The sequence below is a fragment of the Macrosteles quadrilineatus genome, unplaced genomic scaffold (genome assembly GCF_028750875.1).
Source record: "Macrosteles quadrilineatus isolate MER2022 unplaced genomic scaffold, UCM_ALF_1.0 Scaffold_2__2_contigs__length_208266976, whole genome shotgun sequence".
Taxonomy (NCBI): domain Eukaryota; kingdom Metazoa; phylum Arthropoda; class Insecta; order Hemiptera; family Cicadellidae; genus Macrosteles; species Macrosteles quadrilineatus.
Genome location: NW_026542595.1, coordinates 168,125,435 through 168,140,396, shown reverse-complemented (window position 1 = coordinate 168,140,396; position 14,962 = coordinate 168,125,435). Strand labels below are relative to the sequence as shown.

At 34.2% G+C, this 14,962-nt stretch overlaps 1 protein-coding gene across 2 annotated transcripts in view; it reads left to right on the top strand.

The window, feature by feature from the left end:
* Positions 1-11,465, top strand: part of LOC128987462 (protein phosphatase 1 regulatory subunit 14C) — a 57,185-nt gene extending 45,720 nt beyond the window's left edge. For both annotated transcript variants that reach the window (XM_054408317.1, XM_054408318.1), the window contains exons 3-5: positions 7,561-7,650; positions 8,601-8,642; positions 9,492-11,465. In XM_054408317.1, the coding sequence (XP_054264292.1) occupies positions 7,561-7,650; positions 8,601-8,642; positions 9,492-9,533 (174 nt within the window). In that variant the 3' untranslated portion in view covers positions 9,534-11,465. The remainder of the gene's footprint in view (positions 1-7,560; positions 7,651-8,600; positions 8,643-9,491) is intronic.
* Positions 11,466-14,962: the final 3,497 nt, after the last annotated feature.

Below are 14,962 nucleotides of genomic sequence, written 5' to 3'. Positions count from 1 at the left end.
CGATAGAAAATTTATGTTTTATTTTGTTATTTTGGTGATCCGGGTAAGTTGAGCTATTTTTAGTACAAATTAAAATACCTTCTTATCGGTCGTAAATAAGATTTAATTATATAATAACAAAGTGTTTAAATAAACGATATTTTTAATAGGATTGAACATTAATTGCATATTAGGAATTATGTAAAATTGCAAATTAATTGTTTATTTTTTTTCTTTGATAGGATTGTTGCGTTTTGTTATTTTCTCTTTTTAGCGAATTTCCCTATAAGGAAGTAGCTATTACTGTAGGTGGCATGGTAAGACCTAGGCCTGGGACCGATTTACTTTTTCATTTTGATGTCCCCAGAGGCCAAAACACCACCATTCGCTCAAATTTGTAGCAATGCTACTTACTAGTCACTCAACACGTCTGATACAACTGCAGGCGCTGTCAGGAATGACCAACGGAATAACGACAAACAGCTGATTATCGCCGCGCGCCTGTTTTGGCTTGTTTATTAGTGAATCACTCTAGTAGGTACTAGGGGGTAGTACGTACTAGGCAGGTAGTACTTACTACATCACATAGGGAACCCCTAGTACTTACTACCTAGTTCTAGCTAATTCTTATTCACTTCGATTTGAGCAAGTGCTAGAACTATGTAGTACGAACTATGTAGTATGTACTACATTTTATTCACCTCACCCATTGTCAACTCCAACAGTGTTGTCAGTTGTCATTCAATCGATTCTCTGACAAAACACTCAGGCAAAATGTTGCTGGAAGTAGTTTACAGAATTGTATTGCGGTTTGAGGGTTAAAAAATTATAGATTACAAATTATAGTACTTGTACTGAAAGTTATAATCAATACTCCAAAAAATTTATGTTGAAGAGCTTGCAAATAATGATTGCGGTTTTGGAAACAGTTACATGCAATTTTTTTGTCCTTTGTTTCTTAAACTGTTTCAATAATTCTATACATTTAATTTCTTATGTTTAAACATGATATTTTGTTGCTGCAACGTCAATCTTATATGGAAGGATTAGAAAAATGCTTTGTTAAAATATATGACCTAACTATATGTCACTTTTGTTAGATTTTTATAAGGCAAATTTGTGAATAGGTAGGTACCACGAATATTAGAAAAGGCCCGGTATGGATCATAAACAAAACAAATGACGTTTTTGGCCCGAAAGTAAACATTATTTAACATTGTTTAAATGGAACTGTCTAAACCACAATGTTAATGCTATTAGTATAAGATTCGGGCCAAAAACGTCATTTGTTTATGTTTATGATCCATACCGCTTAACTTTGAGATAGTTGAATATGTGTCTACTGGTTTGTATAGTACAGTAAAGGTTCGTTGATAGTTTAAAACAGTTTTCTAGCTTCTAGACACTAACTTTTTTCTGAAGAAAGCAGGGAAATTAACAGGTTGTTTTATTCAAACATTACTGTAGCTATGAACTTCGTTATCATTATTTTATTGTCGTTTTAAATCAAGCTACTCCCTGTTATGCTACGTTCACAAGGGCCTTAGAAATGTAACGCAAAGTTTAAAGAGACAAACCCAAAATAATCAAAGGGGGAAAATGCTTTACAATTACTTATGCAAAATACTTAAGTAAAGGCAGTTCTAAGAAGCTTAATGAGCTACCAATTAGGATGCCACCTATTGTGGGTTGTGCAATCGAGGTAGCAATTCCTGACTGCATTCTATACACGCAACTGTTAAGGCACTTCCTACAACAATACTGCTGCTTCTACTGTACACGACTCGGCGCATTTCAAATTACAAGTCCATATAAGTGCAGTCACTTAGTCACTGTTGAACTTTGCCATTCGAGATCCGTCACTACTTCTTTTTTCTGCGAGATTCGCCGAAAATACGCACGTAAAATAGGGGGGCTTTCCTATTACGAGTAAAAATATTTGTCAAAAAATACTAATCACAATAATTATTTGTGTAACTATAGGTCGGCCGCTTAGAAAACGACCTCCTCCAGTATTGGTTTAGCATTAGCGCGCAGGTCGTTTTCTAAGCGGCCGAACTATAGTGGACAATTTGCACTCGTGTTACACATTTTATTTTACGCCATACTACACTGTTTTAACGAACTTCCCACGCAAGTATTTAGTCCAGAAAACAGCTGTTTGCCGCCAGCTTAATCAAATGGGGTTTCATTGCGTACTACTGTTATGCAATGAGTTTTACCGGACACCAATCAGCTGATTATACTGTATTTGGGTGGCAATGAGTGGTTTGGTTGTAGACAAAAACATAACCTCGCTTAGAGGTTATGACTAGTGATTTTTAGTCCTTTAGTTGGTGGTAATATATAAGGATTTGTAGAGATTTAGTAGTATGGCGTAAACTACCGTATCGTACGTAACTCGTCCAAAATGTGTTTACCGGACTCGTATGGTAATCCCGTACTCGACTTCGTCTCGCATGGGAACGACCACACTCGTCCGGTAAACACTTATTTTCAGGACTAGTAACGTAATATACTATTTCCTACAGTTATTATAACACCTAGAAATAATTAGTATTTCAAATGATAAACAACACGTTTTAGGTTAGGTTAAATCCAAGTGTTGAACGAAATGGAAAACAAAACACTGCAACAGCTGATCGCAACTTTCTGTACTATAAAGAGTGCCCACTTTGTCAGGTGACTGTAGGAAAAGGAAACTTTGTCTTGCAGTAGTGAGTGATTGGGAATATTTTTAGCACAATTTATGTACAAAGTACCGTATTTTTCAGTGTAGGCCTACTCTGTATCCTGTATGTATGATAGCTGGGTAGATGAGTGGTAAAATATACATACGATTCACAAGGTCACTGGTTCAATCACCAGAAAAGAAAAAAGATTGTTTAATGATTCGAAACTGGACCCAACCATCCTAGATTATTGGGCTTTTGAGTTATCCTAAAGAACGAGCTGATCTTAGTACTGTAAGTACAGTATCAAAAATATGTCTTCTCACGGGATTCTAATTCATTAAACACCCATCCTTCACTCGTTTTCGCTAAAATATGCGTAGTGTGTAGGTGTGGTAAACATGTGCTCACTATCCTCCACTACACGTGGTTAATCATCATTTATGTGCCTGGTATCATTGACTAGGAAGCACCAGACACCTGATACTGTTTGCTACTGTGCTCAGGCTCAGGCGTCCAAATAGCCCCAATATTACTCGTGCTAGCGATATGCATAACTTGATATTACAGCTTCTATTGTTTCATCTCCAATCTTCAGAGTAACGTAGGTAGCTCGATACTTTGTTACTAAATCAAATGAATTACTTTAATAGTTAAACCATTGACTAAGGAAACAAAAGCTGTGGTTAAACTTATGAATGTGGATGAAGCTAAAACTAAATTTACTTAAGTTAAAAGTCTTGTTAGTTGTACCAATTTAAGTAAGGCCTAAATAGCTTATTCGACTACAAACGTATCAAATAAGATGATAATAGCCAGTTTTTGAAGTTGTAATTTCATTTTAACTTTACCTGTTGAATATTTTTCTTATTAATGTCTTTTGTTATAATAGAAATCTGTACATTCTTTGTTAAATAATTGTTTAGTATGTACAAAGTAAAAATACACAACTGTACAACACACATAATTAAGAGGTAAATTTTAAATTCGCTGCAAATGTGTGTTTACAACATTTCCTTTGATTGCTAGTAATTTGATGCAATTTGAACGCTTTTTGTTAACAAAAAGCGATCGTTTACTAAATGGGTCAACTCTATTAGGTTGGCCGGGTAACGTATGTAGGACAGGAGATTCAACTGTAGAGATAGGAAAAACTTGATACAGCAGAACTTCCAGCTTATCTTTATACCCATATTGTTTGTAAAGGTGCAGTGTTTGTTCAGTACAGACTCGAACGTCTCTTTTCACTGACAGCTGCTTTGTAAGCTGAATAATGGACGTTCATCCATTCATACTTTTATACCGTTTACTCAGAGAAATCGCGAGCCGTTTTTCATACGCGATGTTTTGTCAACGTCAATCACATGAAGTTGTCAGTTGTCAGTCTATCGATTCACTGATATTGATAAAGCATTTGCGTCTGATGATTTTTCTAAGAGGATTGTTTGATGTTTAGTATCGCAAAACAGTTTCTAATATTATAGAATTTGTATTGCATATAAGTTTATCTTGAGAATTTCAAGTTGTTACTATTTTAATTTTGAACTAATACCTTATTTCTGCTAACGAGGAAATAGTTATACAGTAGATACAATCATTGTAGCGTTATTGTTGACGTTTCGTTATTATATAGCAACTGTTTTAATATTTTAGCATATATTTTTACTTTGTTTAGGAATTTATTTTACTGATATAGGTCTAGCAACATACCATGCATAGGTGGAAAAAATTCTGCCCTCACTATTACACCGTTTTCAGTAGTTTTAATCATGTGAAATTTTGATAACGTTTTATACGCCCATGTTGTGGATTCCGTTATAAATTTATGTTATCCCTTAGGAAGATCATGTGACAGTGAGTCAGTACTGTCAAAGAGCTTCTAAGTTAAAAGAAAAGCAATGGCGATGGGGAAAACTTTACAATGTCAGAATATATGAAGACCTTTGTCAATAAACAAAGCCAGCCCTTTAAAAATATTCTTCTTCTTATGTTTTAAATAGGTTATAGACTGCGCACTATCAAAATTAAACTGTCAAACTTTGTTCCTGACACAATATTAAACAATTTCCATATAAATACATAAAAAAAAAACTTATTGGTATATTATATTGCACTTCACGTAACTTACTACTTGGCCCAATGAAGATTTGAGAGGTTTGTAGCCACAGTATAACAATGGTATAACCATAGATGAAGCTATGGTATAACCACTAGTACATTTTACAGTATTTCGAAGTGGGAACCTATTGTGTTCTATTTTCAAACCTGGAATACAATTGATGAATATTTGATACTCTTGTCCCACCTTACATCACATGATGTGAGCTACAGCTAGTGACGTACTCTGTAGGTGGACGGGTCGATCCTGACCAGATGAATTATAAATACACACTCACTTGGAGTGTTTGAGCTGCACGGGTATCATGTAAATGAGAAGCGGAGTTTTATTTTTCAATTTTCTGACAAACTCCACTGCTGTATGGTCGAAGTTTAGAACCGTAACTAATGAAAAATGTATTTGTCCATCATTCGATTTGTGTATCAAACAAATCTATGTTTGGCGATTTATAAGTAGTCATGCGAGTTACTGTTGTCTATTATTGGGTTTGAAGGATAAATCTATTGTATGTTATGAAATGTGCTTTAAAGTTCAATCTTTGCTTAAAATAATTTCAAATATGTACCTATCGTGAACTTCTGATGGGATGAATAGTATTTACAGGTTGGTCTCGATTTTCTCTTGATCTTAGCCAACAACGACGCAACACTGTTTAGTGGTTTAGTCAACCCATTTTAAAATCTCCTACATTTTTTACTCAACTTAAAATACGCACAAAAGTTCGTCAATGTCTTTCTTAAATTATAATTATCGTCAGATCGTCAAAACCCTCATATCTCTTTACGACATGCATCTTCAATTACCATACGCAACTGTAACTCGTTTTAGGGTAACATTAGACTTTTTATCGCCTTCAACCAAAACCTCGACTGTAAAAAATCGTTTTGTGAATTAAATAATTGAAATGTAAAACTATATTTCTCTTGTACGTAGGTTTTAGGTAGTGTACACTAAAAGTAGCACAGTCAATCGTGTGGCAGTCCTTACGCTCTGTTTATTTAAAAATGAAATTAACAAGAAAATCGTGCATCACAACTAGAGGAATACATTGTAAGAGAAATCTCCACACGCCGAGCCTCAGGCACATCTAGGCAGGCAGCTGCGTTGGTTCTACAACCTCCCCCGATCATCGTTTAAATGCCTCCTCCAACACAGCTGTTGGGTATTTAATATTTAAAGGTTCTCAGCTGTTAGTGCCGCTCCCCCTCCTACACCATGTTGTGTTGTGGCTTTGTTTGATTGTACGCGCAGCTGAGTTTTAATTTTCTTATCCTCAATCGCAGAGGATGTTCAATCTTATGCACAAATATTTTATTTCGGCTATTTGCAATGTGTAAGATTGGCATTGTGCGTGCTATTTTTCAATTTTTTAATGTTTCTTCCTCTTTACTAATAACTAACGTAAAAGAAAGTTTAAACGGATGAAAAACCTACACGATGGTACCCTGTTTCTTTCTGTTTTCTTAACTATAGATGCATACGTTAACATATATACAGCAACAGATAAATGTAAGAAGATTATTGTTTGATAATCATCTCAGTTAACAAAACTAAAAGGATATAAACTGTAGGTCCCTTGTTAGTTGTCATTAGCTGCATGGGCTATTAATTAACAGCTGTTTCTAAGGATATCTCGGCCTTAGTCACTGACAAGACTACAAGATCACGCCACTCATCCTAATCTCCATTCATACTTGGCTTAAAATACCTACTTTGTATGGTCGCCATTTCATTGAAAAGTATTAAGTAATGTATTAAGTATAAGATTTTTATAATTTAAATCGTTGAAAAATAGACTTTTTTAATAAAGCCTCAACAAGAAGGAAAAATACCTTAAAATCCTTAAATGCATGGATAGTTCCCACCTTGCTATCCATGCATAGGTAGGTAGGTGCTGATATTCCGTAGTGAACGTTTAACATCAGCACCTATTTAACAGCGTATTATAACGTGAAATATACCAACATACCACACAATTTACTGTAGTAAAATGATAAACTCATAAAAATTAATTATTCTCGAGCTAGAAGTCCTGATTTGTTTAAAGCCTTCAATAAGTTTGCACGCAATTCTCGACTACAGTGTCGGCAGTGTTGCATCTCAACAACGCAGGCAATCAACGCAGTTCCTGATACCTTTGTGGAACGTATTTATCAAAGTATTTCTTTATGCTAGTCTCAGTATCGAACGAGAAGATATTGACTTATTACGTTATTTGTTGACGTTATTTGTTGTAAAATAAAAGATGCTAATGTTTTCCTTGGTTAAAAAGTTTATGTATCATCATTTTTATGTTTAGGTATCCTTCATAGGTACTATGTCGTTAGTTCAAATCAAATACAGTACAGTATCTTTATTTTTATTTATGCATACAACTTTTAGTACAGGAACGGGATGTCTAGCTCTACTCATAGTCAAAGGTTGTTGGTTTTGACATGATGTTGAATTAAGTTTTGTTCTGATTACTCATATTATTGCGTGACAGTTGATGTAAATTACACAGTTGTTGACGACATATTATTTTACAGTTGTTGACAGTTTACAGAAGTTGATGAGGTAGAGTGTGTAATTTAATGAAATACAGTGTAGTTTGAAAGATGATGACGTTTAGTTTAACAGCTGATTGATGACAATGACTTATTATTTGACCGTTTTTGACAGAGTTTGAGGTGGTAAGGTTGATGATTGAGTTAATGAAGTAGTTTGACTGATTGTGTATAGTTTGACCGTTGTTGAGGGAGTTTAACAGTTGATGACACAGAGTTTTGACAGTTGATTTTTTTGTTGCAGGACAAAGACTCCAAGAGTAGAGAGGTGGAGGTGGACATAGATGAGTTGTTGGACATGGACGATGACGACCAGAGGCGGCGACATCTGTTGGTGAGTTTTTCTTAATACAAACTTATAAAAAAACTTTTAAAATCATTCGGGTGAAATTAAAATGGCTTACAGTCAAAAATAAAAGATAAATCACAATGGGTTTTCTCCTAAAAACTTGTGATGGGATGTCTTAGATTTCAACCCAGCAAAACAAGCAGCTTTGCTCCCTGACAACATAAGAAGTAGGCTGGATTGAAGAATTTGGGTTGTAACATGTATAATTACCACTCTGATGACCTTATAATGCTAGGTGTACCAGCTTTCAGATATAGAATAAAAAGTTTTAAATGATTTTTCCGAAAAGACAGTGTTTATTTACAAGTTTTGGTTTCAAAATATTTGTTAATTTAAGAATGGAGTTGAAGAGACAACTTGGATGTCCCACACTCCACAAGAGTGGGAGTTAAGTATAGAAATGCCGAGACTGAAGTCTATTTACAACCAAGAGACACTGAAACATGTGTGAATATATATCTGTCCCTGAATCTGGAAGGAACCAGATTCCTAATCATCTTTTAGCGCCAAGAAATTTGGGAGTAGTTAGGCAGATTTCAAGACTGTTACTATTATACAAATATGTTTTTAACGACTATTTTATTTTAAATTGTTAATTACCGGTTGTTGAAAGTATAAGCAATTCAAGTATTTTTTTCATCTTGGTGTTTCGATAAGGTAGATATCATAATGTCTACTAAATAAACCCCAGAGTAAAAATTGTTTTGTAAAAATTAGTTTATGGATTTTCATACATGGATTTAGTTTTATGTTACAACATTTTAACGTCATCTATAACTTGTCCAGCAACTAAGGAAATTACTTGCAATGTAACTTCAAAGTCTAATCATTATGTTGAAAGACATCTTTAAATCAAATTAAAGGTTATTAAGATAAATAAGTCTTTATTTACTATCTATTATCAGGAAATCATAGATTTTTAAATTCTGTTTCAGACGCTGCTGGTGGATGCCAAGAAGTCTGCTCATGATGTTAGGGTAAGGAACTTTTTACAACCATACTTATTGTAACACAATGTATAGTTAATACCTGGCTGTAAGCTACTCTCAGAGATATGGCTGGTCCAGGAAGTAGGAAGTAGTGGCGTAGCCAAGTGTTTTGGTACCTCTAGAGCAGTGCTGACTGCTAACTGGCGAAGAGGATAGCTCTCCTCCACGGTTAAAGAAAAGAGTGACACTGGGGGTTCTCTCTGAGAAAAGTTTGGAAGTCAATATGCCAAAAATGTCATTGAAATTCGGATTTAAAGGTTTCTACTGTATTAGAGGTGTGCAAACCCTTGATTTAGCACTTTCACAGTATTTAGTATGATAAATTGTCTTTCTACACTCTACAGTACAGTAAATTGATACAGTTGTGTCATTAAAACGTTCACTTTTGCATACTTTCATCATTGCTTGAGTACAGTACATGTCGTGAGAAAAAATTGCATAACTAAGCATATGTAAATGGAGCTGAGATTTTCAACCTTATATCAATAATACTTTTATTTATACTGTATTTTACAAAACATAATTCCATTGTTCCCATTTTAACAGACCTTTTAGGTTATCCAACCCATGGCTGGTCCCATTGTGAGTCAATTAAAAGAGGATGTATCTATTGTCCCTTTTTTTTTTTAATTACTAAAAAGAAATCAAAATGTATAATATAATATATTTAGTTGTAATAAAATCGTACATGTATACTGTGAATTCTGTGTGACAAATAAACATTTAATTTCACCGTAGAAGTTGCTGTTTGTCGCTGGAATCACATTTTCCAATAAACTCTATCTCGTATATAAGCGATATTGTTCAGTCGTTATAAGTGATGTTGTTATGTTGCAGAAATTCGTAGACGACCTGCTAGAGCGGACCAAGACGCTGTAATGTGTTCGTATCGATGGACGAACTCCGAACTCCGACTGCCTCAGGCCTAACCTGTTCACCTCAACTGTGGGTTGGGGTGTCACCAACGAGAGTTTAGCTACAACTGAACTGTCCACATTTGTGTTTATACATCTAGAATCTTGCCTGTCTTAATCGAGGCGATTTTTATAGGATTTTTAAGCAGATAACATAAAAGTGATAAACGTAGGTAACTTGTCTTATATTGACCGTAATTGTGGATAGACTCCTAACCCTTTGCATTTATCGGATCACATCTAGTATTAGATACAAAGTGATTCCATTAACGGTTAGACTTTTTAATGTTTTACAATACATTTTTACCGAATGGTATGGACTTTTGGATCTGTGTTTTTTATTAGTTTGAGCAGTTTTATTTTCTTTATTGCGATAGATCAAATCGTATGCAGTATTGTGTTAATGATTGAAAATTAAAAAATATTAAAATCAACCAAGAGAACTACTTGAGTTCCTTATTTTGTTCAACAAGGCCTACTTTTGTACAGAATTAAAGGCCTACATATTTTTTAATAAACTGTCAATTTATTATAATGAATATTCATTCTGATTGTTGGCTTATAGCTGTAGTTTCCTTTTATTATATTAGTAGACTTTTGTATACGTTTTATAAGGAATTATTCAATTTTAGAAGGTATTAACTGTTAAGTAAAAATTTAGTTTTGAAACTGTGTACAATATAAAAAACTTAAGGTATTAATTTATTTTCTTATTTTTTTTTTCTTTATTTAGTAGTTTTGATTTTAGGAAGGAATGTTACAATATGATTATTGTGATTCAATACTATCTTGCCAATAGCTGCTCCTATTCTACACTTTTGGATATTATGTTTGAGTGTTTGGGCTGATTTTATGGATTTATTGATCTTTTGTCAAAGCTTCCACTAGGATTATAAATAGTTACGTATGCATTTTATGTTCGAATATCATAATTGCAAAAATTAGAATAAACTTAATTCAAACACCTTATGAAACCGTAAATTATACTATAGACAAAAATAATTAAATATAGACCCTCAGCTGTGCTGCGGTTACCATAGGTTCTGGCGCACACCGCTGTAGTTACGGCATTAGTGCTACGTAACTACACGGCACTCCCAGCGGTGTGCGCCAGAACCTATGGTAACCGCAGCACAGCTGACACTCTATATTTAATTCTTTTTGTCTATGATTATACTTATAACCAAGATACTCTTGTGAATTGTTACTGAGATTTGCACCATTAACAAAAAAGAATGTTGCAAATCGAAGTGGTTTATCAACTTGCATTTATTGACAAGGGACTCCATCAAAGGCCATTCGTAACAAAAATTGGAATAGTCCCAACTGTGGCCTTTTCATCAACAATAACAACTTGGTACAACGATCTCTTAGATTTATTTCAGATTTTCTTGCCTAGGACCAGCTGAAAAGAACAAATGTGTCTGACATCCAAACTGTTGTGATCAAGTGAATTTTTCATGTTTCATTTTTTTTTTGCTCATTATGTTTAAGCATTCATTTTAAAGGTAGTAACTGAAACTTGCCATCTAAAACTAAACCAATAGCAATATATTTTGTTATGACAGTGCAAACCTGGGCCATCTGCAATGCTACCACATAGTTTATATCTGTTCCCAGCAGAACCTGTGTTTTGTAATATCAGTCTTGAAATTTTTAAAAGTAATTAAAGAAACTAACTGCTTCTGTCCATGTTATATGTATTTCAGAATGAAAGATACCCATTGCCTTCATGATCTCACTACCTGCACAAACCTCATCCTATCAATGTTTATTGTATGTAGCTTATTATGTGTATGTATGATGTAAGTTAGACATTTCTATATTTTCATTGAATGGTAATAGTGTATGGAATTGTAATTTAATCTGATTTCATTAAAGTGTACACTTAGGTAAATGGCTTGTTTAATCTACACCTATTTTTTTCAACAACTGTATCAGATGCTGGTAAAAAAAGATAGTACTTCCAAACCTGCAATATATTTTGAAATTATGTGCTCAAAAGTTTCCAGATTTGATTTTGGCACTAAAGTTTTTTACAACAGTAGTGTACTAACACATTAACATTCATTGTTTTTTATGATCACAAGACTCAGAAGCTGGGAGATAACATGTAATTAAGTTACATTGTGTTATTCCTAACTTCGTTGCATACGATTTTTAAAATCTGCCGAAGAATGGCTTTCTGAACTAAGCAAAGTCTGTAATACGAGGGGTTTTTAATTAATGATGGTTTACCATGGCAATACCTTAAATCAACATTCAGAATTATAATACAGTATTTACACTTGATTTGAATATGTAGAATAGGTACAGTTTGCGTGTATACGAATTATTTAAAATATACGCAAGTCCTTGGATTTTAACAATTAAATTACATCAGAAGAACACCTAACAATTATACATACCTATGTTTGATGTGTGAAGTGTATGCTGGATATGCAAATACATGTACATTTTCATAAGATCTGGTTTATGTTACCTGATCCAAAATAAACCGAAACCATCAAAGTGAATAAACACCGTCACCATATTCTGTTGATTTTACAGAAGATGCCTCAGCGTAAAAATAAGAAGACAGGGCTAAATGGGTATTTTTCTTTACTACCGAGGAGGGAAATCGTCCCTTCAAGATCCATTACTGAAATTCAAATACCCTAGCATTTGGCTAGTACCGTAAATAAGTAGAACCATTGATTAAACAGTTATTTGGTTAATAACCTAATTACCTCCTCTTCCTCTTTGACCAGCCTGGGCCGGATAGACAACGTCAAACATTTAAAAAAATCAAACTCCTTCAATAAACAAACATTTTAGTTTTGATAAGACGGTGTGAAGAGTTTGTGCCTGGAACATTACTCTGCTTAATCGGCTTAATCTCACGCAGACAGAATTGAAATGAGGGCCCCACTGTAACTTAAGAGTCCAAGAGTTGATAGGGATGTCAGGAGACGGAGGCGATCTGTTCAGGTTGTGCATATGAGCCTTTAAGTGTGTTTTGTCCCTGTTGAGCTTCAAGTTATTTATGAGGAACCAGTCCATAGCCTAGTCCTAGGAAGAGATGTTCAGAACAGGCGACCACGAACATAGGATCTACTCCCGGTCCAGGAGGGTTAGCATAATCTGCAAATAGTAGTGTGTATCTCCCAGCCTAAGTCGTTCATACAAAAGTGTCAGGAATAGATAGGGGCCAAGTGTTGAGCCCTGTGGACCTCCGAACTACACCACTGGGGAAACAGTGCGCAATACACTTGGCACAATCTGACTTCTCCATGCAGGTAGGATTTGAGTGAACCACTCCTCTACTCTACTAATCCACCAGAGCTCCGGTAGAACATGATGGTGTTTGGTGTTAAAAAATAGCTATTGTTAGTGAAATAAGCATAATTTGAAAAAGGGATATAACGTGTAATACAAGAAGCAAGTTTAATCTACGGTGGGTAATATCATAGACTAACCAACTAAGGAAGTATGTTTTATCTATGGTAATATTCAATATAGATTTTACCTTTAAAAAAATATATAGGGAGAGTGGAGTTGGAGTTTAAGTAGAGTATTTTTGTTGAATGGATCTAAATATCAGACTTACACTACGCCTGCCTATGTCCTATGTCCTATGTGTATTTTTGTGACTATCAAAATTGTACATACTGTTATTGTATGTACAATCATTAACTATATAACACTAGTGTTATAGATTATATAGACTAGTGCTATATAGTCAATGGTACAATGCACATTTTCTAGATGATAAACCAATTCAATTCACTTCATAAGAATATGCGAAATAAAGTTTGTCAAGTCTGAGAATGTTAACGTGGCTTTTACAAGCACTTTTTTGCAATTTTTGTATGGATATGAAAATTAGTTTTCCATTTTAATATATTAATATTACAATTGAGATGGGGCCGCCACCTTATGTGCATATTTTATCCAAATGAGTGAAGAATGAGTGTAGAATGTTTTAATGATATGTGTAGCTTTGTTACTAAGACCAAAACCAGCTCTTTTATTAGTCAGGACCATTTTATTGAAAGCCCAATGATCAAGGACAGCTGGTTCCAGTCTGCAACTATCAATAAGCTACAAACTTTTCTCAGAATCTCAGCACTATAAATCAAATATGTCTAAGTAACATAGACTATAAATACCATAATCAATGCCTCAAGAAGATCTGGAAGCCACAAGAAACTCATATGTAAAAGTTTCATGGAGAAAAAATACTTCACTATGACTAATGTGGCAATGCGAGCGTTTCAGGGCAGGAATTGGACTAGCCTACTGCGCATGCGCCAGAAAGAACCAATTCAGTTGTACTTGGTCTTCAACGAGTCGACTCATGAGTCATAACTTACTAGTTTAGTTCAGTTTCAGTTCTGCTTTTTGCTGTTAGCTATGGTTAGCTACCTCCGTGACGATTGACGACTTGAGTCAGTCATCTCTGTCACCCCCATCATCCATTGCATTTATGTACTTTAATACTGACTATGGGAATGGACTAAAAATTGAGTTTTCCCATTTTTTACCCTAAAACATAGTTTTTTATTTTATTTTTCAAGTTATTTTGTGGTACTTGACAAAATTAATAATTTAAACTCAATATGTTCAAAATATACCATGAATATTCCAGAGTACTTTTCCAGAATATTCTGAGAATGTTCTCAAGATTTCTAGGCTATATAAAAATTTTCTTAGAATATTTTTGTTGAGTAATATGATCTGAGTATATTCAAGGAAATTGCCTGGGATGTTGAGAATGATCAAAAACATTTTGGAAAATTCCAGGAAATCCTATTATTTTTCATGTTGTATTAAACGTTATACTAGTGATGCGATAATCGAGTGAAAAAAAGAATCGATTCTTTCGATTCAATTATTTTAAGAATCAATGAAATAATCGTTTGCGTGAATCGATTCTTATTTGTTAGCTTCCTGCACTTAATTCCATTTCTCTGCAGGTCGATGCATGCCTATGATATTTATCACTACTGAGTGAAAATTTAAAAACGTACGTTTTCATGTCCCTGGCCTTTTACTTCGTAGATAAATTGATTTGTAGTTTATTATTGTGTGTTTTAATATTTTTTGGGACGGGGGCAACATGTTACACACATTTATTTGGTTTTAAATAGGTTCTAGGTATTTTTTTCGTATTTTTAAAGTCTCGAAATTCACGACCATGACGTGTCCCTAGGGTACATTTTCCAACTTTCACGCTGTTTTTAAACAAATTATTCATGCCGAAATATGTAAAGCCATATTTTTATGTCATCAATGGTTATTAAACTTACAAAAAAGGAGCATATTATAATTTTATTGTCATTACAAACTGACTACCATGACAAAATAAGTCTGTCCCTAGATTTGGCGTCACGACCATTTGGGAAAAATTTT